We start from the raw sequence: 25,149 nt of genomic DNA, 5'->3' as shown, positions 1-25,149 counted from the left end.
CTGGTAAGGCTCTAGCCTGGGAACCAGACTGGTAAGGCTCTAGCCTGGGAACCAGACTAGTAAGGCTCTAGCCTGGGAACCAGACATATAAATCTCTAGCCTGGGAACCAGACATATAAGGCTCTAGTCTGGTAACCAGACTGTTAAGGAGGTAGCCTGGGTACCAGACTAGTAAGGCTCTAGCCTGGGAACCAGACATATAAAGCTCTAGCCTGGGAACCAGACATATAAGGCTCTAGTCTGGTAACCAGACTGTTAAGGAGCTAGCCTGGTAACCAGACTGGAAAGGAGCTAGCCTGGGAACCAGATTGGAAAGGAGCTAGCCTGGGAACCAAGCTGGTAAGGCACATAAGTTTCTGACTGATCAGGGATATTACTTGGTTAGTCGTATTTTTTTATTCATGCTATTTTTGATGACCATGAATAAAAATAATATTTGAATTTATGAACAACCTTGTCTATTTTGTGATTACATTTTTTTCTATCCATGTCGCAGGGCCAGTTGATGAGGAGGAATATTTTGACAAAGTTGTCAAAGGCGTCAGCCACAAATGGGACGACCTGGCCCGGAAGCTAGGATTTGATCGGAATGAGATCAAAGGCATCGGAACCACAGAACCCAGTCCTGACCACAGGTGCAGAGAAGTGCTGCACAGGTGGAGAAACAGGGAGGGAAGGAAGGCTAGTCTACAGGTTTTGAACCAGACACTCATCAACATTGATGAAAGGCTGACAGCAGAGAGTTTAGATGGTGGGTTTCCTGTTTCTGATTATAAAAAAAAGTTATATGGTCAAAAACAAATTAATATATATTTATATATGCAGCTCTTACACCCACACCTTCAGCTATTAACAAAGAAAGCAAACACAGCAATGTAAGTCATTTTCTTAAAGTTATTGTCAGAAACCTTGACAGTTCAAACAGACAATACTTATACTACCTGGTATTAAATAAATTGGTTTTGTCCCATCTCTTAGGCAAGAAAACAAGACGGAAAAGGAAGAGAAAAAGAAAACCAAAACAGCCCAAAGAAGACGATTCATCGGAAAAGTCATCTTCAATGGGGAATGATCCTCATAATGGTAAGTTTGGCATTCTAAAATTTTGTCTGTTTCTTTCCAATGAAGGTATTGATCGTTAACTATAACTCTTGAAATGCATCGTGTTTAACATGATTGTTACAAATACCCGCTTTTCCAGGACCTGCCCCCAGCCACAACTATTTCATACCTGTAGCCAAAGCGGTTGGGTCCTCATGGGGAAAGTTTGCAGTAGAACAACTGGGTCTGACAGCAGAAGACGTGGTGAACATCCAGGTACAACATCCCAGCAGCATCGAGCGTCAGGCGTTACAGGCCCTGGAGCTGTGGAGGCACAGGCGTGGCAGGAAGACCTGTAGGGTGAAGCTGGCAGGAGCTCTCAGGAAGGGAGGGTTCATACATACTGCAGGTGGGCTGGTACTTTTGTTGGCAGTATTGGGCTGTTGATGTTTACGATAACAAAATTGCTGTAGAACTCAAGCGTGTAAATTTATATGGAAAGAGCCTCTGAGTATCATCCGTGTAGCTTTGTACGCTGCTACCAATGGAAAAGCCCAGCATTAATTCTATTTCATGTCTTCGTCAGTCAAAAAATAAAAATCCATGCATCTTTCTTTTTTTTCCCAACAGATGAACTTGACAATGGTCACGAAGTCAAAACACACATTCCTAACCACAAACAGTGGACAGGTAAGAGGCATATATCCTGTTGGTCCCTGCTCAACCTCACTTTCACAGGACTTTTATACAACATGGCACTATATATATTATGGCTCAGTGCTGCAGATCATTGATAAATCAGGCAACTGTGAATAATTCTTAACATCAAACCAGGGGCACAGTTTGATATAACCGTCACTTGTTGTATTTTTCATGAACAATAGATGCTTATTTGTTGTTGTTGTTGTTGTTTTTTGTTCCAGAGCCCAGTCGTAAAAAGAGGAAGACCCAGGATTCACTTCAAATAAAACAGGAATCAGAACAGTCTTATCATGTTGCATGTGCTGGTAAGTACATGTACTAAGCTCTACATTTGTTTTACATCTCCTAACTTTGATAAACCTTTCAGGTGCTAGACATTAGTAAGATAATGCATTAGCTTTGACTGTGACGCTGTATTTCTTTCAAGAGGTAACAACAAGGATGGACAAAAAGAATTACCCTGAAGATTGTCTAAATTTATACCCACAGAATCAAATGGTACCAACGGACGGGACACAGTGGACCAGAGAGCGGGAACAAGCAGTAACGGAACACAACATTTCAATGGGAGGACGGAAGATGGTTATGAGACAAGCTCCACAAGCTCACGGTCAAGTCAACAACATGAATCGTCAAGTTCAACTAGTTCAAGTTCAACTAGTTCAAGTTCAACTAGTTCAAGTTCAACAAGTGGAGAAGAATCAGATTCTGTCAAAGGTGTGATACTTTTAAAACAAACAATTACTAAACGATATAGATATTCATCGTTTCATTCGTCATCTCATTACACTAGCTCATCTGTATCTATGTGTTTTCAGATGCGTTTTTACTCTATATAGATCAGGTATATAGATTGTTGGGTAAGACAAGAAATAGTGGTGGAAGTTGTCCTTTCCTATGATGATATGAATGGGTGTATTTGGCATATTTACATCACTTGTTTCTCTGAGTAACAATGATGATATGTCTCCGATGCTGCAGGACCTCATTTCATGCAGCCATCAAATGTCAAACTGGAAGGAAAACAACAGAATGGAAAGAGCAGGAAAAGGAGAAGGCAGCTTCAGAATAGAGCCGCAAGACAGAAAAAAAGGATAAAGCCTGACCCTGAGGCAGGGAAGATGCCTGGGTCTATTAAAGGTAAATCAATTATTTATTAAGATATGCACATTACAAATGTGCCAAAAAGGGGTTGGATAAACTTTTCGTATACCGACATGAAATATGTACATAAAGATTGTATTGTTATGTCCTTAACAAGTTATTGTTGAAGCATTCACATACACACGACACAGTCATACCATATTCAATATCTTTCACCATTATGTATGATTCAACATGCAAATGACATTAACATAAACCATATTACAATAAAACAATATTGCATACCAACTAAAAAAAGGAAAAACAAAGCTATAGATACTGAAATGATGCCCGTTATGTTTTTCTTCCACCTCTTATAACACTATAAAACTATCTTGTTTATTTTACAGGAGAAGCTGACAGTAATGATCCAGACATGTCTGTTCCAAATGGTTCAGATGATGATAAAGGCACTATTTATCACTTTGTTGTTAAGACTGCTGAAAGGATGTTTGATAAGAAAACTGTTGAGAATTATGATGAGTTTGCGAAATGTGTGAAATCATTTGAAAATGTTGCATCAGCAGTGCCAGATGAGGATGTCATAGACAAGAAGCCTATTTTAAAATTACAGTCTTGGGTCAAGTTGAGGATAAAAGTCAGGGTTTCCGACAAAATTGCAGAAATGGCTCAGATTATTTTCACAGACGAAGTACTTGATCCAGGAGATAGAGAATTATTTCACAAAATGGCAGAATGCTTTGGTCGGTTTCAATCTGCGCTCAGAAAAGCAGAACGTGGATGTGTACTTTGCTATCTTGACTTCGCTGATGTCGGCTGTTTCGACACGTTTTGGCGCGGCTACAGTGACGGGAGCCTGTCCGACACCCTGACCCGAGAACTGATCACAGACGACATGAGGGCAGCAGAGGGAGGAGCAGACTTGTACGTACATGTCCGAGTCCTGCACTCTGCTACAGAGGAGGGGGACTTCTCAGACCAGGGTAAATTATCACATTTCTGGACTATCACTTTGGTAAAAAATTAAAGAAAAATATAGGAGTTACTGTCAAATCTGAAAGGAAATACATGTACCATTTCACATTGTGCAATGATTGTTTAATTGTTTGGGACATCTATTGAGGTTGACCCTGCAATTTTTTTTCACATTTGCTTCATATGATTTGCCAGAAACACATTTTTGCCTTACTCCTCCCCAGACCCAAGTGGCACAGCAGACCGAGGCCCCCCACATCCTGGTCCATCTGGGGAACATACAGGACAGGGTCCTCCTGCACCAGGCAGCGGTAACCATGGTGATGACACGCCTCCTGGTTACCATGGTGATGGGCCAGGTGGGCTACAGGTGTCAGGTGGTGATGACGTCATCCAGGTGAAGCAGGAGCCAGCTGAACAGATGCCGTCGTGCTGCATGATGGGAAATGTGAAATCAGGTAAAACACTGTATCATCAGCTCATCAGAGTTTTGAAGGCAGATCTGATAATGGCCTAACCTATGCAGGGGTTTTGGCAACAGCATAGGGTAACATGTATGTTTGTACGTTAATGTCTGACGTACTGTGTATAGATCATAATTTTTATAATAATGATAATAATAATAACTTTTCCGCTTTCTTTTTCTCCCTCCAGAGATAAAGGGTGAACTGGCGGGTCCATTTCCCAAGAGAGAAGAAACAGGTGCAATGTTTTATTATGTTTTAACATTGTCTAATTCATCTTTCCTCTGTAAATCAGTATAATAAGTATCTGATAGAAAAAATTGTGATGTAGATTGGGCTAGATATATCATAAGCTCTTCATAGAAGATACCTGTCTTAAACATTCCACAGAACTGGACAGACAGCTAGCCGCTGTTGCTGACCAACTGGGTTCCATGTGGGAGCGGCTGGCTTTATCTCTCGGCTTCACCACTGACTTCATCCGGAACCTGACAGCTAGCCAGCCCCCCGCCCTCCGTCCGCGCCAGCTGATCTGTGATTGGATGGAAAGGAACGCTGGTGACGTTACTCTGGACCAGCTGGTGCAGGCCCTGAGGGATGCTGGGATACACCAGGTTGCAGGAACAGCAGTCGAGAATCGTTACCCGAAATGCATTGCGCGACAACCATATTATCGTTTTTTTCAACCACGTGACCGGCTCAGTTCAAACTTGGGCGGCATTGGAGGTAGACCGAGATGCTGTAGCTCCTGACTTTTCCTCGTGCAATCTAGTCTACTTGCACTGCGTTGCACCGGAAAACTTGAGGTACATATGGGAGGATTTCAACATTGTTTCAGTCAAGGTCCGTCCTTGCCACGTTTCTTTTGTGACGACAGCACGGGAGCGGAGATTGTGTTTGATAGCGAACAGGGGACGCTGGCAGAGTGGTCACCAAACATTTACTGCACCGAAGCTGATCCGTGTGACCAGCAGTTGTGTGGTCAAGGTGGGTTTCTGCAAACATTTTACTAAATTCTACAGCATTGGGAATGTTTGTGAGTATAACTTTTGTACATACAGTACTCGTTCTTTACATTTGCAACCGAGACACATAATTATTTAGTGCGAGCCGCCGAGTGTGTGGGAGGGGGGCACGTAAGTAGGAGCAAACCGTCGTGATAGTAGTCTGTTGTACGTACAGTTATTGAAGCTAAAGCAGACTATTTGGCTCAAGATTCTGTCGTTAACAAGGCGATGTTTTGGATCTCTAAAAAGTTTAGCCAACTTGACTTGAAAAACGGAATTTTAATGAGATTAACGCAAGCATAATGATAGCAAAACAAAGTGTCTTTACGTACGTGGATGGCGTCCTCGTGTCAGCAGCTACCAAGCTAAACAGATTTTCTAGACTTTTCGGCAAACGTCTTGTCAGATTTGTAAGAGGATTGTCTCTTAGTTCACGCTATACAGAGCGATATAAGACTGCAATTTAACATGATGCAGAAGATGTAAAATGTATAGTTATGCTGGTTATTTTTATACACCGGGCTGTTCAAAAACTGTGGAGGGGGGGGGTCGAGTTTGTAACGTCTGGATAGGAACTAGGGAGTGTTTGAAAATTTGGAATAGAACTAGGGAGTGCTTGAGCAATTTTTGATTGGAACTAGGGAGTGTTTGAGCAATTTTTGATTGGGACTAGGGAGGTTTGAGCAAATTTGGATTGGAACTAGGGAGGGTTTGAGCAAATTTGGATTGGAACTAGGGAAAAATCTGGCTAGGAACTAGAGTAGGATCCAAAGTTGATTTTTGACCTCTGCCACCCCTTCTACATGTATTTTTTTGTAACAGCCCAATCCTACACATGAAGGGTAGACAGTTGTACATCAGACACAATTGTGCAGTACTTGATTAATGTTGACACTGACAGTATCCATCTTCCAATGCAGTGGTTTTATGATGACCCTGATGAAGGGGAGGGCCGTGCAACCTGCATCTGGGAGTGGGAAGAAATCACGAACATCCCCTCAAGTGTCCCCACTAGCCGATCGTCCAACGCCAGTAATTCTTCCACCTTGCTCATGCCAGAGTTGGATGATGGAGAGTGCCCTCACTGCTGTCTCATCATCCCCCCAACACCTTCATCACCACCCCAACAAGCACCCGTAGTGGACAGTGACAGTGATGAAGAGTTGGATGCCCACGTTATAAAGTTAAGAGGCTGCACCCTGGAGCAGAGGTACCAAGATGCCCTTGAACTTGTGAGAGAGGAGATGTTGACTCACAAGAGAACTGTTCCTGTCAGGTTGGCATTTGAAGTTGACAACCCTGTGGACAAAAATGCCATCAAGATAGATGTGGAAGTCAATGGTTTTTGGATGATTGCTGGTTATGTTCCAGTGGAGAAAATCCCAAAGGTCACAAAGGCAATCAGGGACTCTACAATCGTATCAGTTAAGTTTGTGTCGGCACCAAAGTTTGAGTTTCATCCTGTGAAAAATGGATTTGGCATGTCAATTGTGGTTGTGAAGAAAGGAAAGTGGCCTGGGGATGACAAAAACAATCAATACAACAGCGACCTTTCCCATTTGTAAGCACGTGCCATACTGTTTTATTATCGATACCGTAACTTACCACTTCTTGTCTCATTTAAAGTCTTTTTCTTCATGCTTGTTTTGCTTACATATAACAAGGACTATGGGGAAACTCTGCTACATTCACATGATACAAATAGATAAAACCATCAATGAGAATCAATCAATAGCTACAGATAAATGAGTACTTGTAAATATTATGTACAGTCTACAGTTTGTGTACAGTGCAAATTAAGTGTAGCTACTAAAGAAGCAAGTCCTGTCCTGTATGTAAGCAGCCATTGATGCATTGCACTATGGAAATTGTATCGAAAACTAGTCTTAATAGTTCATACTTTTACTGTACTTTGTAAACAGCCAATGATGCAGAACTGAACTTGTCAAAATAATACAGTATCAGTACCATACATACATATATACATTGTGTCACCAACTGGTCTTAATAGTTTATACTTTTACTGTACTTTGTAAACAGCCAATGATGCAGAACTGAACTTGTGTCAAAATAATATCAGTATCATACATACATACATATACATTGTTTCTTTACTGTGCTTCTGTGGCTGCACTTTATCATTAACCATTATATGTTGCACAGAATCAGCTTTACTACGTATTTTTTGAAGTTGCATCATATTCCAGATTTATTATGTTATGAACGTTTTATTAACGTATAAACAATAAACACTTCCAGATCATTCTGAAACACTTGAATGTTGTCTAAATTCGATGTAAAGAATCCTAGTCGATGAAAACCTTGGTAATGCCAGCTGTAAATCTAAACTGTAAACTGCTGTTACTTTAAAATTCCTTTGTCGATGACACTAGGGAAAACAGCAGTCGTTAAGCATATAAATTATGGTGAATTTACTGTAGTTAAGTGAAAGTTTACATTTAGATACTGTTAAATTCTATTATTTGGCAATCAATGTGTACCCTTAAACTGGCACTGGTAAACAAACCTTTTACAACATGAATAATTAGAAAATAAATACATGTACCACATGTACAGCTATGTGGTATCTGTGGTTTGTAGAGTGGAGTAATGAATGTCAATCACCTGTAAACTGTATGTACTAACATGACTAGCTTTCTCCACCAGAACTTGAACTCCTTGAGTGTTACTAACTCTCCCCTGGTTTTGTTGTTCAACATGCTGAAAAAGCACTCAACATCATCCGTGGTGGAGGCTCTGGGGTGCTCTGGAAAGCCGATGGTGGTGTTTTGTAGCCGTCTGATTTCCTGGGAGTCAATGTTGGTGGTGACGCCTATGATGGTTTCTCGGCTGAATCCACAGATCCCCTCAACACGCCTGGAATAAAAATAAACTAGTCATGACTAGGTACAGGTACAGGTAACGGTACAGAGGTTTAGGTACAGGACCAGACCTGTACCTGAGTAGGTGAGAAATTGACATGTTCTGCTGCACTTTTTCAATAATGACAGAAACATTGATAAAGTGTTGACAATTTGTCAGTATCATCGATGTCTTGTGAGACTGAGGATCACAAATCGAAGATGGCATTGATTTCACGTTTCAGGACGGTCTTAACGTCTTTTCCAGTGCTAATTTTTCATTTCAGTGGTAGGATTTAATAATCTTTCGTCACAAAATAAGCATATACTTGGTGTAAACTTATTCGGGTATATACAGGTACTTCATGATCCGGTATTTTTTACCTGTACCTAATCATTTTTTACGGTATTGAACCGGTACAACATACCGGTACGTAGCCATAGTCATGACACAAACCACATCCTGGGGATGCTACTTTTCAATGGTAAATTAAAAAGAATGTGATGCAGTGCATTTTTGAAATAATTAGTCACATAACTGCCATATTAGCAAGCAATGTCCTACTCCATAATATGATACTGGTATGTCGTCAAAATGATTACCTGTTTATGTCAATCTTGGACAGGTCTGGGTCCTCCTTGTGCCAGGGCATCCATTCATCGAGGATGTACTTCCTCATTGCTTCATTTGCATTTCTCTTCTGTGCTTGGCTGAGCCCACGCCCATCTGAAGCTTCATGCCAATCGGCAATGACCTTTACATACTTGGCCTCTGCTTCGTAGTTCTTTGATCGGAAGAACTCGGCTACGCTATGTGAAAGGAGTTTTTCAGCATATTTCACAGACTGCTTTCTGAGTCCTACAAGGGCCGCAAGTGTCAGGTCTGTGGTGTTACTTCTCATGGCTTCATCAAAGCGCCTCACGTTGATACCATCATGGCCCCCATCTCTCGTGTGTTTTGCGATTCTTTTCAATATGTGGTCTTCGCGTTCATGGTGTTCCTTGTGTGTTATGGTGTCTATCTATGGCACATACATGAATTTTGTGAAGTTCGATTCTCCCTCTTTCAGTTCTGTCAGCCGTGCCCGGAATTTGTATGTTGCTACGATTGACCGCATCATCTCCAGCTCTGTCTCAGGGATGTGAGGTCGCCACGTGTTGTACATATGACCTTCTGGAACCAGATCCTTCCGGATGTGGTGAAGGCTGTCCTCAAATGTGAGTCCATCCTCTTCTCGCAGCCTGTGTAGCTTGGCTACAACATCCAGTGGAATTGAGCCAGTAGTCTCCACTACAGGCTGGCCTAGGTTGTCTTCTGTGTTATAAAAGAAAACAACCTGTCACCAACATTTCCAAGAAGTGGTTTAGTTATTATATGGAACAAAGCTATAGCCTAGGCCATGTTATGATACATTTATCGCACCATGTAACCACACTCAAGCTTCCTCTGGAATCCACAGATATCATATAGCTGTATAAATAGTATTTGTTTTCTAATTATTCTTATTATTCTTATTATTGTACAAGGTTTGGTGGTCCTTGGGAGGTCAGGGTCTAAGTCATACTAGTGACAGTTTAAGGGTAAAAATTCTATAAGAGTTTACAATGTTATGCAAGCTTTTCAGAATAAGAGCAACAATACACTGAATTCCATAGTGTGCAACGTACCATCAATCTGAACAAGCATCTTCTTCAGTGCTGCTTTGCTCATCCTGGAGACACTCTCCTTGGCGTCGTGGATGTATTGCCAAAGATGGAGTGGGCGAGTGTCCCCCTGTGTGCGCAAGCTACTAAACTCGCCATCAGTGACAGTTCCTGTAGGACAAGAGGAATGATTACTTAGTGAACTTATTAATTTTTTTTTTCAGTGAAAAGGTTGCATGGTTAATGCTAAGCATAAGAAAACTGTAAATGATTTTAATTTTTCATTCATCTTTCTAAGGCTTCTGACTAAAGCCTGCCATAAAAATATTCAACAAACAATATGGCCAATGGTAGAAGGCTGGCTGAAGGATGACAAATAACTCACCAACTGCCAACAGACCAAGGTTGGTCATTTTTTCCTTTAGGGCTCGTGTCAGGTCCCGTACGTACTGGTCCCTGAGACTATGGTACGGAATGTACTGTACTGGGAGGGCATATGGCTTTGTCTTTCTTTGCTCGTCTGACAACAGGACGACTAGAACATGGGTGGCCGCTGGCTGTCTCTTCTTTTTGAACAAGTTGGTGATGTATGACAGCATTCTGGGCTTGTTCCTCTTGTGTTCTGGTCATTAGGTTGTTATATGAAGTGGAGAATTGTTGAGCCTGGTCGAGAAGATTGCTTGTTTCCACTATGTCCCAGTTTAGTTCCTTGAGCTTCTCCTCGGGGGTGGTGGGCACCTTGATCTTCTTGCTGTAAAGGTTGACTGCCGATGTAAGTGACTGTTGTAGGAACTGGCAGTCAGACTGAAGCTGGTTTACTAACGTTGTGATGTCATCTTCCAGTGTTTGTCTGTCTTGATGTGATTCGATGTTGTTTGCAAGGTCGATGCGTTCAGTGTACTCCTGCCTGAGGCTGGCCAGTTTGCCATCCCTGAGATCAATATCCCCATTCCATTCCCTTAACTTGGATTCTTGTAATGCTGGTTTAATGTCCGTTCCATCAACTTTAACCCAGACTCTTCCATTTGGATTTGCTTTCTTTAGGTCTTGCAAGGCCACTTCCTAAAGAGGGACAATAAACAAGCTTATATAGCATTGTATTTTATTATATTTAACAGTCTTATATGATCTTACATCATTTTGAAGCATACAGGATTGAGAGTTATCAAGATGCTCTTTATCCCTTAACAATGGCCACTCAATTGGACACAAGTGGACACAAGAGAACGTGAGAAGTCTAGGAGATACATATCAGGTCTAAGAGAGACTGACAAAAAGTGGCAACATAGGCTAAGTTACCCTGATACAAAGATAGTTACCAGTACAAGTTTGATTGTATTACAAAAGCATTGTTACCAGGGTATCAAAAGACTCACCTGTATGTCTGTTGAGACTGTAGAACCCGAGTTGGCGACTTCGCTGGTGACTGACCTATGGCTCAGGCATGCCACATTCATTTTTGCCTAAATAGAATATAACAGATACAAGAATATATATATATATAACTAAAATGTCCTCTTTCACAAATCAGAAGAGGAGATAGTGACAGTGTGAACTACAAGCATTGCAGGCTATTAATAAATGACATGAAAATTTTGTTTTGTACCACATATAACACTCATGTCTCACAAAAGCCAGGCTACAATTGAAGGTGACTGTACCTCAAGGGGGTCTTTCCATAGTCCTGCTGCACAACCGCTTCAGCCTGGTCCTCTGAACAGTCGGTTGAATCTTGTACCAAACTCAGTGTCCCTCATGACTTGCCATCTTCGGAAATCATCTGGCATGGTTATCTGTTTTAACAAGCAATGCAGTAAAATCATAACCCTGCACACAACAAACAAAGATAATCACAACCTGACATGGATGTAGTCCGGCAGGGTCTGCTTAAAGGGAAGGCAAATTTCTTCAATTTAAAGACCGATGAATCCCAACATCCTACAAATCCTCTTTACAGTAGCTAAATTATATGTTTTGGCAAGATCATGTCCACATTTGGGCTGAGGCAAGACTTGCAAAACTCCAGTCTTCTGCCATAACTTGTCATACATGCCCAATTGATCATTGCTAAGACACTAGAAATTGGACATATATGATGTCATGGCTGGGTGACTGCTCCTGCCGTCAAGACTGCATCATTTTCTACATCATTTGGTCCAACAATTGAAAAAAATTGCCTCCCCTTGAAGGCGAAAGGGGTTAAAGACATCCCTCATGTCCAACGGGACATGCATGCGGTCCCAACGGGGACAGCTTAAGTACTGTAAATTCAGAAATTTTCGCTGTGGTTTTATTTTCGCGGAATTCGCAGTGGCCTCTAAATCGCGAATTCTAAACACGGCAAATTATATTAATACTGTACTACAGGTGCAACTACGAAAACGTCCTTTTTTCTCCTACCGCAAAATATAACCACTGCGAAAGTAAATGAATTTACAATATACAACATGCTGTTAGCACGAACCCTGCTTGAGGAGACAAAAACATGGACCTTTCATTTAGAACATTTTTGTTAGTCCTCATGTCCAACAGGACATGAATGCAGCCTAGTGGAGTAAAAGGTAAACACAGACATCCCTCACGTCCAACGGGACATGGATGCTGTCCCAACGGGGACAGCTTAAGTGATAATTTGAGTGAGACCACCTCCAAATACCTGCTGTGTATTTGTGCTGGTATAAAACTCAATCTGGTACTGTACCAGACCGAAGGGCATTCGTGTCAGGGGCATCAATGGCTCTTCTGTCCCTGGTCTGTTTCTAGCAATGCACTGGGCGAATTTGTAAACTACATTTGTTTTTCCAATGTTCTGCAGCCTGAGCATGACATCCGTGGACATGGAGGCGAAGTCAGTTGGGTACGATGTGATGGTTTTAGATAAAGCAAGTTTATTATATAAATGATCTGTAAGTGTGTTAGCTGTGTCTTCGGACCAGGAATCAAACAACTGGGAAAGGAAAGACTTCTGGTGTGTTACAGAGAGAGACTGTACAGCATTAAGTGCAATGGTCACACGAGAGTCAGAGTCAAAGGAAGACATATTAGGAAGGTTCTCCTCACTATGTGTTAGATGTTGAGGTGGTTGCAGAGGAGAGTCGAGGGAAGGTGGTGCTTCGAGAAAAGTAGGTTCAGCAGGTGACTGAGTTGAACACGACATGTCAACATTGTTAAGCGGGGTAGAAGTAGGTGGAATGGCTGGTATGGGAGAGACAAGAGGGCTACATTGCTGTGGAGTGATGTTAAGGTATGACTCAATTGTTAAACCAAATGCCTTCTCGGCTGCAGACCGGCCCCCAGAAAGTTTTGGATAAGTTACCCTTAGGTAATTAACCACCCTGTTCCGTACAGATGAAGCTGCAAAGGGGTAAGAGTTAACACTTGAGCATTGTATTAAAATATAAACACTTCTATATTGGGCCTGTTGTAACATACATTTCTATTGGTATTCCATGGAACAATTTGTTGTATTTAGTCTTGGTCTTAGTTCAAATAGTAGTTAATTATACCATCTACAATCAAGCATGCAAGTACTCAAAAGAAAAAGCAAAGACAGGAATTTTCATGAAAAATTCACAATTCACAAGCAATTTTTCACATCAAAGCAATTAAACAAAATACCTGATCTATAGGTGGCCATCCCTGACGTTTCCTGCACATACTTCCCTGCATCTTTCCAAAACTTGTTGGCTGCATGCAACTGGGGCCAGTCATCTGCAGACAGGTCTGGGTCCCAGTCCTCAGTCGGCATGGACACAAACTCCACCAAGGCTTTGGTCTCAGCCTGACTCCAGGGCACCCTCTGGCTTCGCTTCACAACAAGGTCTTTTGGTGACGCAACTTTGGAGGCTCTTGACCTTGTTTGACGTGGTGACAGCATATTCTTGGCTTTCTTCACAAGCCTACCTGCAAGTTACATTTTAAAACCATACCATTAGTTCCTCATAGGTTATGAAAGCATTTGCTAAGGATATTTCATCAAATTAAACAATAATTCTAAATGACAATAAAATCAAGTTTAAACATGATTTTGATTAAATACTACAACTGACAGTCCAAATCAAAATAGGTCTGTGACCTACAGAAGTACATACCCTTTGTGATGGGCTTTTTACAGGCGATGTAAATGGCAGACTTTTTCTGGCTTTAGAGGTGGGTGTTCTCTGCACATCCGGGCGCCTTTTTTTTGAGACGGGGCCCCACCACCATCTTCTTCATCTCTGTTTCTACAATGAAGTACATGGCATAAGCACAGTCAGACAAGTATCTCTTTCATTGCTCCTCTAGTATGTGACATGACTATTAGTGTGATACAACAATTATACAGTGCTTAAGTAGCTGATACTGATGACTTTGATTGATTCACTGTCAATGAGAGTCCGTAGTTGTGTGGCTTGCCAGGTTATAATTAGATATTGATTTTTAGAGACATTGTAGTGAATATGACCAAAATTTGCATTTTCCAAAGCACAATAACAATCATACAATCAATCATACAATACAATACAATACAATACAATCATACAATCAATCATACGATCAATCATACATAAAATTTTCACGCTATATTATCAAAATCAAATTACCCAGAAAGAATATGTAGGTAACGTTATATTCTTAATTTTTGCACCCCTGTCTTGCCTACATCAATCGGCTCCGGTCAAGAGGCGTTGTCAAAATAGTACAAAAATCGTCCTTTCCATTTGGGACATTTGTCCGCGAATTCGTGAAGGTTTACGTTAATCCCTCAAACAGCGTCAAGAATAAACACTACGGAATGTGTAGGGAGACGCTCGTTGGTAGAGCTTCCCGAATTTTCAGAATTTTAGCGCAGTTTGTGCACCGTTCTGTGAGTAGCGTTTCACAGGCTGGGCGCCATATTGGAACGGCCGTATTGGAAAATAAACAAAAACAGTCGTTTCCATTTGGGACATTTATCCGCATATTCGTGAAGCTTTACGTTAATCCTTCAAGCAACGCGAAGAATAAACACTATAGAATGTGTAGGGAAACGCTCGTTGATAAAGCTTCTCGAATTTTCATGATTCCAACGAAGTTTTTGGGTACTTGAGCACGCCAAAGTCTTATACTAGCGACTGTTACAATACCATAAGGAAGGACCGGCGGCGGCGTCATGAACCATTATTTTGACACCATACAAGTAACAACGCGTCGAGATTGCCTTATATACTTATGTAATTATAACATTTAAAAAAAAAACATACCTCTTGGTGTCCATCTCGCAACGAAGTCCCAGCTGCTAAACTCACGGACTGGGCGACATGACACCACACCACTACTAGCAACTTTCCCGCCAACATACCGCGCAAAGCATTTCGGGTAACGATTCTCGACTGCTGTTGGTTGCAGGTAAACTGTTTTTTTTTTTTAATTTCACAAGAGCTGTGATCCTAGGCGGGTCGATTTGCCATTACCATTCGAGAAACAACATTCAAGTTCACTGTCATACGAATTCACAACAGTAGTAAGGGCCTAAACTGAGCATTGCCAACACTTTTCGTGATTCCGTCAGTTTTATCCCTTACTGTCTGTTATGCTTTGTTCTTGCTTTGGCAAGCAGCTTCTGGACAGCTGTTTGAAACAGCAGTGTGCAGTGAGGCTGAAAAGGAAAAGCCAGAGGATGACATGGATGCATCAAGCCCAGGACGTAAGTCCACATCTTAATCAGTCAAAAATATGTCAAACAAAGGCTGAAGAATTGTATAGCGTACCTATATGTAATATATTTTTTCACCTTTTAACCTATGAAATCTTCTCCAGGACAAACATCACCAGACAAGGGCAAGGAGAAAGGTTTTGACACGTCCAGCAGTTCTGAAGAGGACTCTGATGACAGAAACGCTGAGAATGGGGATGGTAATTATTATAATTCAAAATGTGCTTCATCACATTTTAAACATCAAAACTTTGATTTCAAACAGTTAAGATTTCTTGATCATATATTAGCCCTTATATCTAAATGTTTCCAAGAAATGGTCTCTCATACCTATCATGCATCTCCTGGGTTTCCAATTCAGTATTTTTTCATATGTCCATGTTACTCCCGTTTGTCCTTCCAGCTTAAAAGTCATAACGACGATTCTGACGATCAAGTTCTATAAGTATAAAGGATATTTCAAGATAGTTTAACTCAGGACAATGATCGTGCTAAGGAACAAAGTGTAATCACCATTTAATGAGTTACGTTATAAGTTTGAATGCATTTTCGTTCAGTGTGCAACACTGCGACTCCCAATAAACGCATCTTCCAGGTTGATCTGTTGCAATATTACCTTCGTTGAGAGCATTTCAGAAACAAATCTGTTCTCTTGGATTTTCAAACAGACAGTAACAGGGTCTGATTTCCCATTTGATTTTATGCAGATGCAGCAGATTCTGGTGAATTGTTTCTGACAGAAACGGATTGTGATTCTGCAAAAGGAAAGGCAGACGGGGACTTGGATACTGCCAACCCTGCCGGTGGGTATACACAACAATTCAGTAGTACTTCTTTCAGTACGCTATAACATAGGAAGTCCAACATTTTCCAAATTTTTACAAAACTTTCAGTCAAATTACAATTGATGGAAAAATTCATTTCAAAGAATAGTAACACTGCAGAAATCTATTTCTTTCCTTCACAGAGAAGACCTCGCCCAAACAGGACAGTTCTGACAGTTCCAGTTCTTCTAGTTCCAGCAGTTCTGATGAGGAATCAGACAACATGAAGGCTGAAAGGAATGATGGTAACGATATATGATATATCACATGATACATAATATGGTAGTAGTATATAGACTAGTGGATTGAAAGATTCAGTCAATGTACGGTATTCTATACAAAACCATCTGTACGTTTTTTCTTTCCATTGGCATGGGAAAGGCTGGCTGGATTGTATGTTTTTAGACAAAAGTAAAATTAGTAAGTGCAAGTATGGTATCCCCGGTATATAAATAGGGTGGCACCCAGACTAAAGAATTGTGCTATAAGTGTCGAAATCACTTACTTCCATTGTCTTGTAGACGGCAGATTGCTGTTAAAGAGGAAACGTCCTAACAGCAGCAGTTCTGACTCAATTGGCAGCTCTGACGAGGAAGAGGAGCATCAGGGTGCAGCAGGTAAGAGATTTCCCATGTACTGTTTATCATAAGTTGTTTCTTAGTACTTCATGTAAATAGGAGACAATGTCTAGTGACCCAGATTTACGGTTGTACCTTCCAATTGAAATATTAGTCATTCACCCCTCAAACTCAACAGTTGGAGACACTACTCACTCATTGGTGGATGAAGGTTCAGCAAAAGAGCACCCCGAAGAAGTTGATCATAACAATGAATATCATCCAGACCATGGGGAAGGAATTACTCACCCAGGTAACCCAGACTTTTGTGATTCAAAGGAAGAAAAGGTTTTGGACTTGAGTATTTCTCAACCGTGTACAACAGATATAAATCTGACATGAATTAGAATGCATAAGAATATTAGAAGACAAATGATATGCAGTCAAATGACTGTGAGCATTCTTTTTCATTCTTAGTGCTCCTGGCAAGAAATACCAAGGAAGTACCAGAATATGAGGTATGTCATAAACTTCGCTGACACATTAGCAACCAGCCTTTTCGTATCCAACATGGACACTTTGCATAGTGCTTGGGCTTGTATGGAATAGACCTTTTGTGTCATGAATTTCTAGCAACATGATGAAGTTATGTACATCTGCAACAAGTAATACGTTCTTTCATACTCTCATTATAATCTTACAGGAACCGCCTGAGTCGTCTGCAGTGACACTGTTGTGTTCTTTCTGCAAGCAGACGATGCAGGCAGAATATTCTTACATTTGTACAACTTGTGAGGTGAATACTTCTGCTTATAGGAACTTATTATTGGAGGTTGATGATAACGAGATGGTTTATTGGTTGCTAATATTGGACCTTGGGCCATAGTAGACCTAGAATTTAAATACCCCTTGATTCTATGTTAGTTTCCCAAACATTATTGAGTACCGTCTAGCAGCTGACATCTGTCCTTTTTTTCCTCTTGCCCTTCGCAGCAATACAACTTGTGTGTGGTGTGCTACAAGAAGAAGAAAGGGCACTCACACGAAATGCGGTGGGGCCTGCAGCTGAAGGATGTGGACACGTTACAGCCCAGCCTGAGTCCACAGGAGGCCAGACACCGGAAAATACAGCTTTGCATCCAGGCACTGGTCCACGCCCGTCAGTGCCGAGACGCAAACTGTCCCCTTCCCAGCTGTCGGAATATGAAACGTGAGGTGCAGCACATTAAGAGTTGTACGATGAAGACCACCGTTTGCTGCTCTATTTCTAAACAGTTGGTTGCTCTATGTGTTTACCATGCCAAACAGTGCCAAGAGCAGACATGCCCAGTTCCATTATGTCTCCCCATCAAGCACAAGTTGCAGCAACATCAAGCACGTCTGTCGTCACCCCAAACACGTGTCACAGACAGAAAAGGTGAGCCACTCTATCGTTTCCACCCCGAAGTGTGTCTATATACTCCATTATATGGTGAAATGATTATTAATAAACTAATGCATGTATGCTTGTATAGATGAATACATGCATAGCATTTATTTTAAAGCACTACACGTGACACACGTGACAGCCACTCATTTCAAATTTATCAGTTCTTTGATATGTATATTTTTCGCTCTGAAGGTGCACATTTTCTTATCATGTATTAGCACAAGTTGCACATTTTGAAAATCATGGAAAGATGTTCTTCTATCATTTCACTTTAAGCAGGGCATATAAATTTAGAGCATCAGAACAGATTTTAATTGCTATCTTGGTTGCAGAAACACAAGTCAACACACCAGAGTGTACCTTCACCACAACCTTATACCCGACCGGAGAAGACGCCTTGGCCTGGAATGACTGTCTCCAAAACTTCTTCAAGACCAATGAAGACACGGCAAGGTCTATCCAGGAGAGCTGGCCAAGTAACTTGCTGGTTAAGCACCTCATCAGGGACAGGTTTTTCCACTCTTACTTGTGTGAATACTGGAAACAGTACCAAACCTTTCCTAACACATTATCAGGATTTCTTAAATTTGTTACCAAAGTATCGGCACGAAAGTTCTCCTACCAAAATGATATGACTGACGAGGAGTTCAAGTCTGCCAATGAAAGTATTTGCCTTGTGTTGGGGAAAACAGCCTTTGAGAATGAATCAAACAACCAGCATTGCTTTGTGCATCAAAGTCAGCTAGAATGAGAGGATGTCCACCAGTCTAGCTCAGGGCTGCTACAACCCATAACTAATGATCATGACGACACTGGCTCTTTCCAGTTTGTACATGACAGCATACGGCAATTCCTCATTGCAGAGTGGGTAGTACACTCGGTTACAACAAATACAGAGGGAGAGAAACAGCTGAGAGATTTTGTGAAGAAATCAGCTGCTCTTCCTCTCAGTTGTTACTGTGTTGCCTACCTGCTTGGTAAATCAGATAATCACAGAAACTACCTGCTTCAGTTTGTGAATTTGCTCATTCAATCAGATATAGCAACATTCGATCACCTCCTGCATGTTGTTAGCACGGCTGTAGAATCAAAACAACTCCCAGAGAAAACTCTTGATTTGCTCTCTCTCCCAGAAGTTTCCTTTCACGGCCTCCATAGCCTGACGATGTACATGTCAGAAACTTCGGTAGCCACAGAGATAAAGTTGCCAAACAAGTTGGCAGGTAAAAACCTACTCAAAATGTATCCATTCAGCAAATCTAAAGCCGTCAAAGATGTTAGCCATGACCAACAAATCCGCTGTTTAAGTTATCTGCCCTTATGCAAGACTAAGTCACCGTACGCTAAGAGCCTGTACTTCAAACAAACTGACAAAGCGTTAGTCGTTAATCACATTGAGAAGTATCTTTTGCACTGCCCCTCACTGACAACTCTTACCGTCCAAAAGGAACTGGTCAATGTAGAAGGTTTTTCCAACATTGCTCGATGTTTTCTATTTTCTCCATCTCTCAGTGCATTAACATTTCGTGGCAAGAAGTCTGCATTGCAGGATGACATTGAAACAAATGCAAAATCATTTGCAAGAAGGTGTCTTGCTTTATGTAAAGAGTTGAATGTTTTGAAACTTACTTACTTAAAAGTTGTAAACTTACCTCCCCTCCCCAACTTGGAGGAGATAGATCTCAGTCACAATAACATTAGTGATGAAGCACTGTCTGGTCTGGTTGAAGGTCTTGGTTCATGTCAGTACCTGAAGAAGGTGAAACTTGATTATAACAGTTTGTCAACCTGGGGAGACTTCTTACCTTTCCTCCCCAACTTGGAGGAGATAAATCTCAGTTACAATAACATACGTGACGAGGCATTGTCTGGTCTAGCCAAAGGCCTATTTTCATCTGAGAGTTTGACGACTGTTAATCTCACCCACAATGAAATCTCCAATAAGGGAGCATTGTTGTTACTTCTACAAGGGAGACACAAACAGCTGCAGTTGACAATTGGAATGAATGAAATATCTGGTGATCTTGTATCTCTCCTCTGTAACTTGAGGGATACTAGCGAGGTAACAAAACTTGATCTCATGAAAAATAGATACCTATGCACTAGTGATGTCCACCTTCTACTGCAGTTCCTCCCTCAGCTGCCCAACCTGCAGGAGTTAGCACTTTGTGTCAGCTGTCAGGGGGAGGAGGAGGCTGAACACATCAACCAGCTGTATGGTGTTCGGCATCTGTTGAAGAAGCTGAAACTAAAGGACTGTTCGTTGGAAAACATGATAAAACTCTCAACTCAGATGTTTCAACACCTGACTCTGTTAGAAGCGATAGATCTCAGTAACAATGCCATTAGTGATGAGGCAGTGCCTGGTCTTGTGGAAGGTCTTGGTTCATGTCAGAACCTGAAGAAGGTGAACTTTAATTATAACAGGTTGCATAACAGGGGAGACTTCTTACCTCCCCTCCCCAACTTGGAGGAGATAGATCTCATAGGCAACGTCATTAGTGACGAGGCAGTGCCTGGTCTTGCTGGAGGTCTTGTTTCATGTCAGAAGCTGAAGAAGGTGCACCTTAGTGAAAACAAGATGTCTGATGTTGGAGAACTGATAAACACCTTTATCAACCTTCCCATCCTGACACGTGTAGATATTGCTTTCAACTCCATCCGTGACGAGTCTCTCCCCGCCATACATGTAGCTGCATGGCTGAAGGTTAGCACAGCTGTGGAGACAGTCAGGCTGGACAATAACGGGTTCAGTGCTGAAGGAGTCCGAGATTTTGTGAGAACCATGAAGGGCAAGGCTTACTGGCGGCATTTTGGTGTCCTCCTGTATGACGGCAGCCTGGCTGATGTGGGCGAGTCTGTGGAATCAGGTGGGGAGGGTGCACTGAGGGAGGAACAGCAGTGGGAGAGGTTGAGGGGGGATACAGGTTTGATTTATGTGAAGGCCAGACAACTGACAGTTTGGATTGATCATAAAGGTCCCAGGTCAAATAATACACAGCTAGCATCGCCTTAAGGTCACCAGGCTTTTCTCCGCATTGTTTGTGATTAATTTAGAGACAGGTGGCGTTACTGGAATCCTGGCCCCTGACGTCCGCGGGGCAGGTACAGGTGGCGTTATCGGAATCCTGGCCCCTGACGTCCGCGGGGCAGGTACAGGTGGCGTTACTGGAATCCTGGCCCCCGACGTCCGCGGGGCAGATACAGGTGGCGTTACTGGAGCTGCCGGGGGCTGGACTGTTGTCGTACGGACGTCGGAATCGGACGGATCTGCAAGGGAAGAAAAAGAGTTTTCCGCGGACTGGGGTCCTTGCGGGGTTACAGGTCTGGGCCCGGCGTGGACGGAGGTCGCGTCGGCTGGTACGGGAGTGTCGCTGTCGCTGTGGGGAAGGGTTTGGTTATTGCGGCGCCTTTGGGGCGCCGGTTGATCTCCTCGTACCGGATCATAGTCCGGGTCCAGCTGCTGGGGAAGGAACTGTTTTAGGTTTTCAAAATGAATTACCTTAACTTCTCGCCGGCCGCGGGTGTTTTGCACTTTGTAGGCTTGGTCTCCTACCCGTCCCAGGACTCGATACGGGCCATTGTATTTCCTGGCCAGTTTCCGGGCGAGACCTTGGCCTACTGCCTTGTTTAAGATCAAAACAAGGTCACCCGCGGCGTACGGCTCACCATATATCTTCTTGTCATAGAGTTCTTTTTGACGGCATTGTTTTTGCGAAGTGTGTTGCTGCACCTGAAGGAAGATGGCGGGGAAGGAGTCATTAAGCTTGGAGACAAACTGGGGGATTGAGGTGTCGGACATGGGGACACCTGTTAAGAGATGTAACGGCAGCCGGGCTTCGCGCCCGTGCATAAGGAAAAATGGGGAAAATCCAGTGGTGGCATGACAGCTCGTGTTATAGGCGAACCGTACGGCGGGAAGGTGTATGTCCCAGTCCCGCTGGTGGGCAGCGACGTACGCCCTGAGAATGTTGCCCATTGTACGATTAAACCTCTCTACTAGGCCATCAGATTGGGGGTGATAGGGTGTTGTTCGGGTTTTGGTGATCTTTAGGTATGTACAGAGGTGTTTGATGAGATTCGAATCGAAGTTATTTCCTTGATCGGTATGTAGGGAGGCTGGGGGGCCATGTCGGCACACCCACCCGTCATAGAACTTTTCAGCTACCGACTCTGCTGTTTCATTTTCTAGAGGGAAAATATCTACATACTTCGTGAAATAATCTGTGGCCACAAGAATGTACTTGTGACCACCCACGGTCTTGGTCAGAGGGCCGACGATATCCATGGCTACCCTCTCATTTGGGTAGCCTGTTACACTAGGGCATAGGGGAGCTCGGGGGTGACGTTGTCCCCCCTTCGTCCGTTGGCACATCAGGCAACCCGCCACGAAGGCCTTAACATCATTTGTCAGTCCCGGCCAGTAAAAGGAAAACTTGACCTTGTCTACCGTTTTGTCTATCCCCAAATGGCCGCCAAGGGGATCAGAGTGGGCCATTCTAAGAACAGTGGGGACAAGGGCCCGGGGGACTAACAGTTGCAAACGAGGGTCTGGGTTGTGGGGACGAATAATCTGGCGGTATAGGACGCCGTCGCGAAAGACTAAATTATCCCAGTCGCCTTACAGCGCGCGTTGGTCCCGTGTTAGGGCCTGCCAGCCGGCGGCCACGGGTTTGACGTTCTGGGCCCTGTCAGTCACAAGTTGTCTCAGGATCGGGTCGTCGCGCTGCTTAGCCGCCAAGTCTAGCGGGGGGCACAATGGAATTGGGTGGGGACCAGTGTCTGACCTGACATTGTTGATCTGTGGGCGGTTTACGCCCAACGGGGTGTCGGTCATATCCAGGGCATTGTCGTCCGCGCCACATTGAGTGCAGGGGTGACGGCTGAGAGCATCGGCATTGCCGTGACTCGTGCCGGCCCTGTGCTCGACGTTAAAGTCGTACGGACTCAGACGAATAATCCACCGGGCAGACTGTCCGGTGGGATTCTTGTTGCGCAATAAGTATCGCACGGCTATATTGTCCGTGCGAAGGAGAAAGGGGTGGGGCCCGTGCAGGTAACAATCATGTTTGGTAACGAACTCTACCACGGCCAGCATCTCCCGGCGGTGCGTGCAGTACCGCTGTTCCGCTGGCGTGAGGGCCCTGCTGTAATACAATATTGCCCGTTCTTTACCGTCTTGGATCTGACTCAGGACGCCCCCGATTCCCGTGTCCGAAGCATCGGTATCTACAACAAAAGGTAGATCGAAGTTCGGATAGGCCAGGACCGGAGAGGTGACCAGGGCCTTCTTAAGGGCGTCGAATGCCGTCTGGCAGTCAGAGGACCAAACAAAACGGGCGCCTTTCCGAGTCAGAACCGTCAACGGCCGGGCGAGTTGGGCAAACCCGCGGACAAACCGACGATAGTAGTTCGCGAGGCCTAAGAAACGCTGAATGTCGCGAACCGAACGCGGGGTGGGCCAGGTATCGATGGCGTCTGTCTTCGAGGAGTCTGTACTGACTCCGTTACCGGAGATAACATGGCCCAGGAACTCGACCCGGCGTTGGAGGAAACATTTCTCGGGGTTTAGTTTCAGACGCGCCTCACGGTACCGCTGGAAGACGGCCCGCAGATTGTTAAGATGGGCCGTGACGTCATCGTCAGAATGTACGATATTGTCGTCAAGATATGCTAAACAACACTGTGGTTGCAAGCCGCGCAATACAGATTCCATCAGTCGGGCAAAGGACGACGGCGCGTTGCAAAGACCGAACGGTAAGGCCGTATACTGATACGTCCCGAAAGGACTGGTGAACGCGGTTTTTCAACAGACGCGGGTCGGACCGGGATTTGGTGGTATCCCGACCTCATATCTAGGGTGGAGAACAATTTTGAGCCGGAAAGGGCATCAAGGGTATCGTCAATACGGGGGAGAGGCCAGGAGCATTTCTTCGTCACCGAGTTAAGGGCCCTATAGTCGACACACATCCAGGTGTCTCCATTCTTCTTCTTAACCAGTACGATGGGGCCCCCCAAGGAGAATTTGAAGGCTCAATAAACCCCAGTGACGTCAGTTTATCTAGCTCCTGACGATTCAGCTCCTTAGCCTGGGGAGAGGTGCGGCACGGGGGAAGGCGAATCGGGACGGCGTCCCCCGTCTCGATAGAGTGAGTAATCACAGGGGTAGTGGATATGTCATGCGAGGAACGAGAGACTATGTCTTCATATTCGACCAGCAAGTCGAGGAGCCGCTCTTTGTGGGCAGGGTTTTCAATGTCGGACAGATCAAACAAGCTGTCCATTTCGGCACGGATAGTAGGGGAGTGGGTGGAGACTTGGGGGGTTGGAGGGGGGAGGGGGAAGCAGAGGGGGAGGGAGGGTTGGGGGTTATGGCGGGGGCCAGGGGGACAGGGGTGGTAGGGCAGACAGAGACTCCGCGGGATGTCGGGCTGTCAAAAGGGTGAAAAAGCGCGATCACGGCACCAGGGCGGATTAAGACGGGTTCGAGAGTTTCGTTAACAACAAATAATCTGGTGGTGCTTCTCGTGGGAGTGTGGGAGATCAACTCCCCAGTCAGACCATACTTACCTAGGGACGCGAGGGCCGGATTAACATAACCAGAACCACGTGTTGGCTCGGCGCGTTTCCCTACAATTTTGCCGGGGACCAGATGAACGGAGCGCGGGGGCACGAGGTACGAATTTCGAGTAACCACGCGACGGACAGCGCCTGCTGCCCTACGGGAGACCGGAATGGAGACTACGCCTTGGGGCCCCCAGAGTGTCATCTCACGATTGCGCAACGACAGTTCGGCCCCGTGAGCCAGAAGAAAATCAGTCCCTACTAGTGATGCATACCGGTTCACTGGACTTGGATCCGGACTTG

At 43.8% G+C, this 25,149-nt stretch overlaps 2 protein-coding genes across 2 annotated transcripts in view; both read left to right on the top strand.

Annotated features, from left to right (window-relative positions):
- Positions 1-17,392, top strand: part of LOC109464106 — a 57,363-nt gene extending 39,971 nt beyond the window's left edge. The window contains exons 3-20 of the mRNA XM_019761040.1: positions 497-751; positions 979-1,083; positions 1,202-1,450; positions 1,672-1,731; positions 1,965-2,048; positions 2,233-2,460; positions 2,725-2,883; positions 3,237-3,830; positions 4,047-4,280; positions 4,477-4,524; positions 4,677-4,907; positions 12,338-12,344; positions 15,375-15,463; positions 15,577-15,672; positions 16,180-16,275; positions 16,440-16,541; positions 16,818-16,913; positions 17,331-17,392. Of these exons, the coding sequence (XP_019616599.1) occupies positions 497-751; positions 979-1,083; positions 1,202-1,450; positions 1,672-1,731; positions 1,965-2,048; positions 2,233-2,460; positions 2,725-2,883; positions 3,237-3,830; positions 4,047-4,280; positions 4,477-4,524; positions 4,677-4,907; positions 12,338-12,344; positions 15,375-15,463; positions 15,577-15,672; positions 16,180-16,275; positions 16,440-16,541; positions 16,818-16,913; positions 17,331-17,392 (2,795 nt within the window). The remainder of the gene's footprint in view (positions 1-496; positions 752-978; positions 1,084-1,201; positions 1,451-1,671; positions 1,732-1,964; positions 2,049-2,232; positions 2,461-2,724; positions 2,884-3,236; positions 3,831-4,046; positions 4,281-4,476; positions 4,525-4,676; positions 4,908-12,337; positions 12,345-15,374; positions 15,464-15,576; positions 15,673-16,179; positions 16,276-16,439; positions 16,542-16,817; positions 16,914-17,330) is intronic.
- Positions 17,393-19,437: 2,045 nt separating this feature from the next.
- Positions 19,438-21,298, top strand: LOC109464105 (protein NLRC5-like). Its single transcript, XM_019761039.1, has one exon. It carries the CDS (start codon positions 19,448-19,450, stop codon positions 21,296-21,298), a length of 1,851 nt encoding a protein of 616 aa, XP_019616598.1. The 5' UTR covers positions 19,438-19,447.
- Positions 21,299-25,149: the final 3,851 nt, after the last annotated feature.

This window comes from Branchiostoma belcheri, unplaced genomic scaffold, assembly GCF_001625305.1.
Source record: "Branchiostoma belcheri isolate BF01 breed outbred unplaced genomic scaffold, Haploidv18h27 scaffold132, whole genome shotgun sequence".
Lineage (NCBI taxonomy): Eukaryota > Metazoa > Chordata > Leptocardii > Amphioxiformes > Branchiostomatidae > Branchiostoma > Branchiostoma belcheri.
The sequence above is the reverse complement of the archived record's forward strand: the minus strand, read 5'-3'. Positions and strand labels throughout refer to the sequence as shown.

Excerpts from the sequence above, each read along its gene's own strand:
- LOC109464105 (XM_019761039.1), top strand. The coding sequence starts at position 19,448 with ATGTACATGTCAGAAACTTCGGTAGCCACAGAGATAAAGTTGCCAAAC.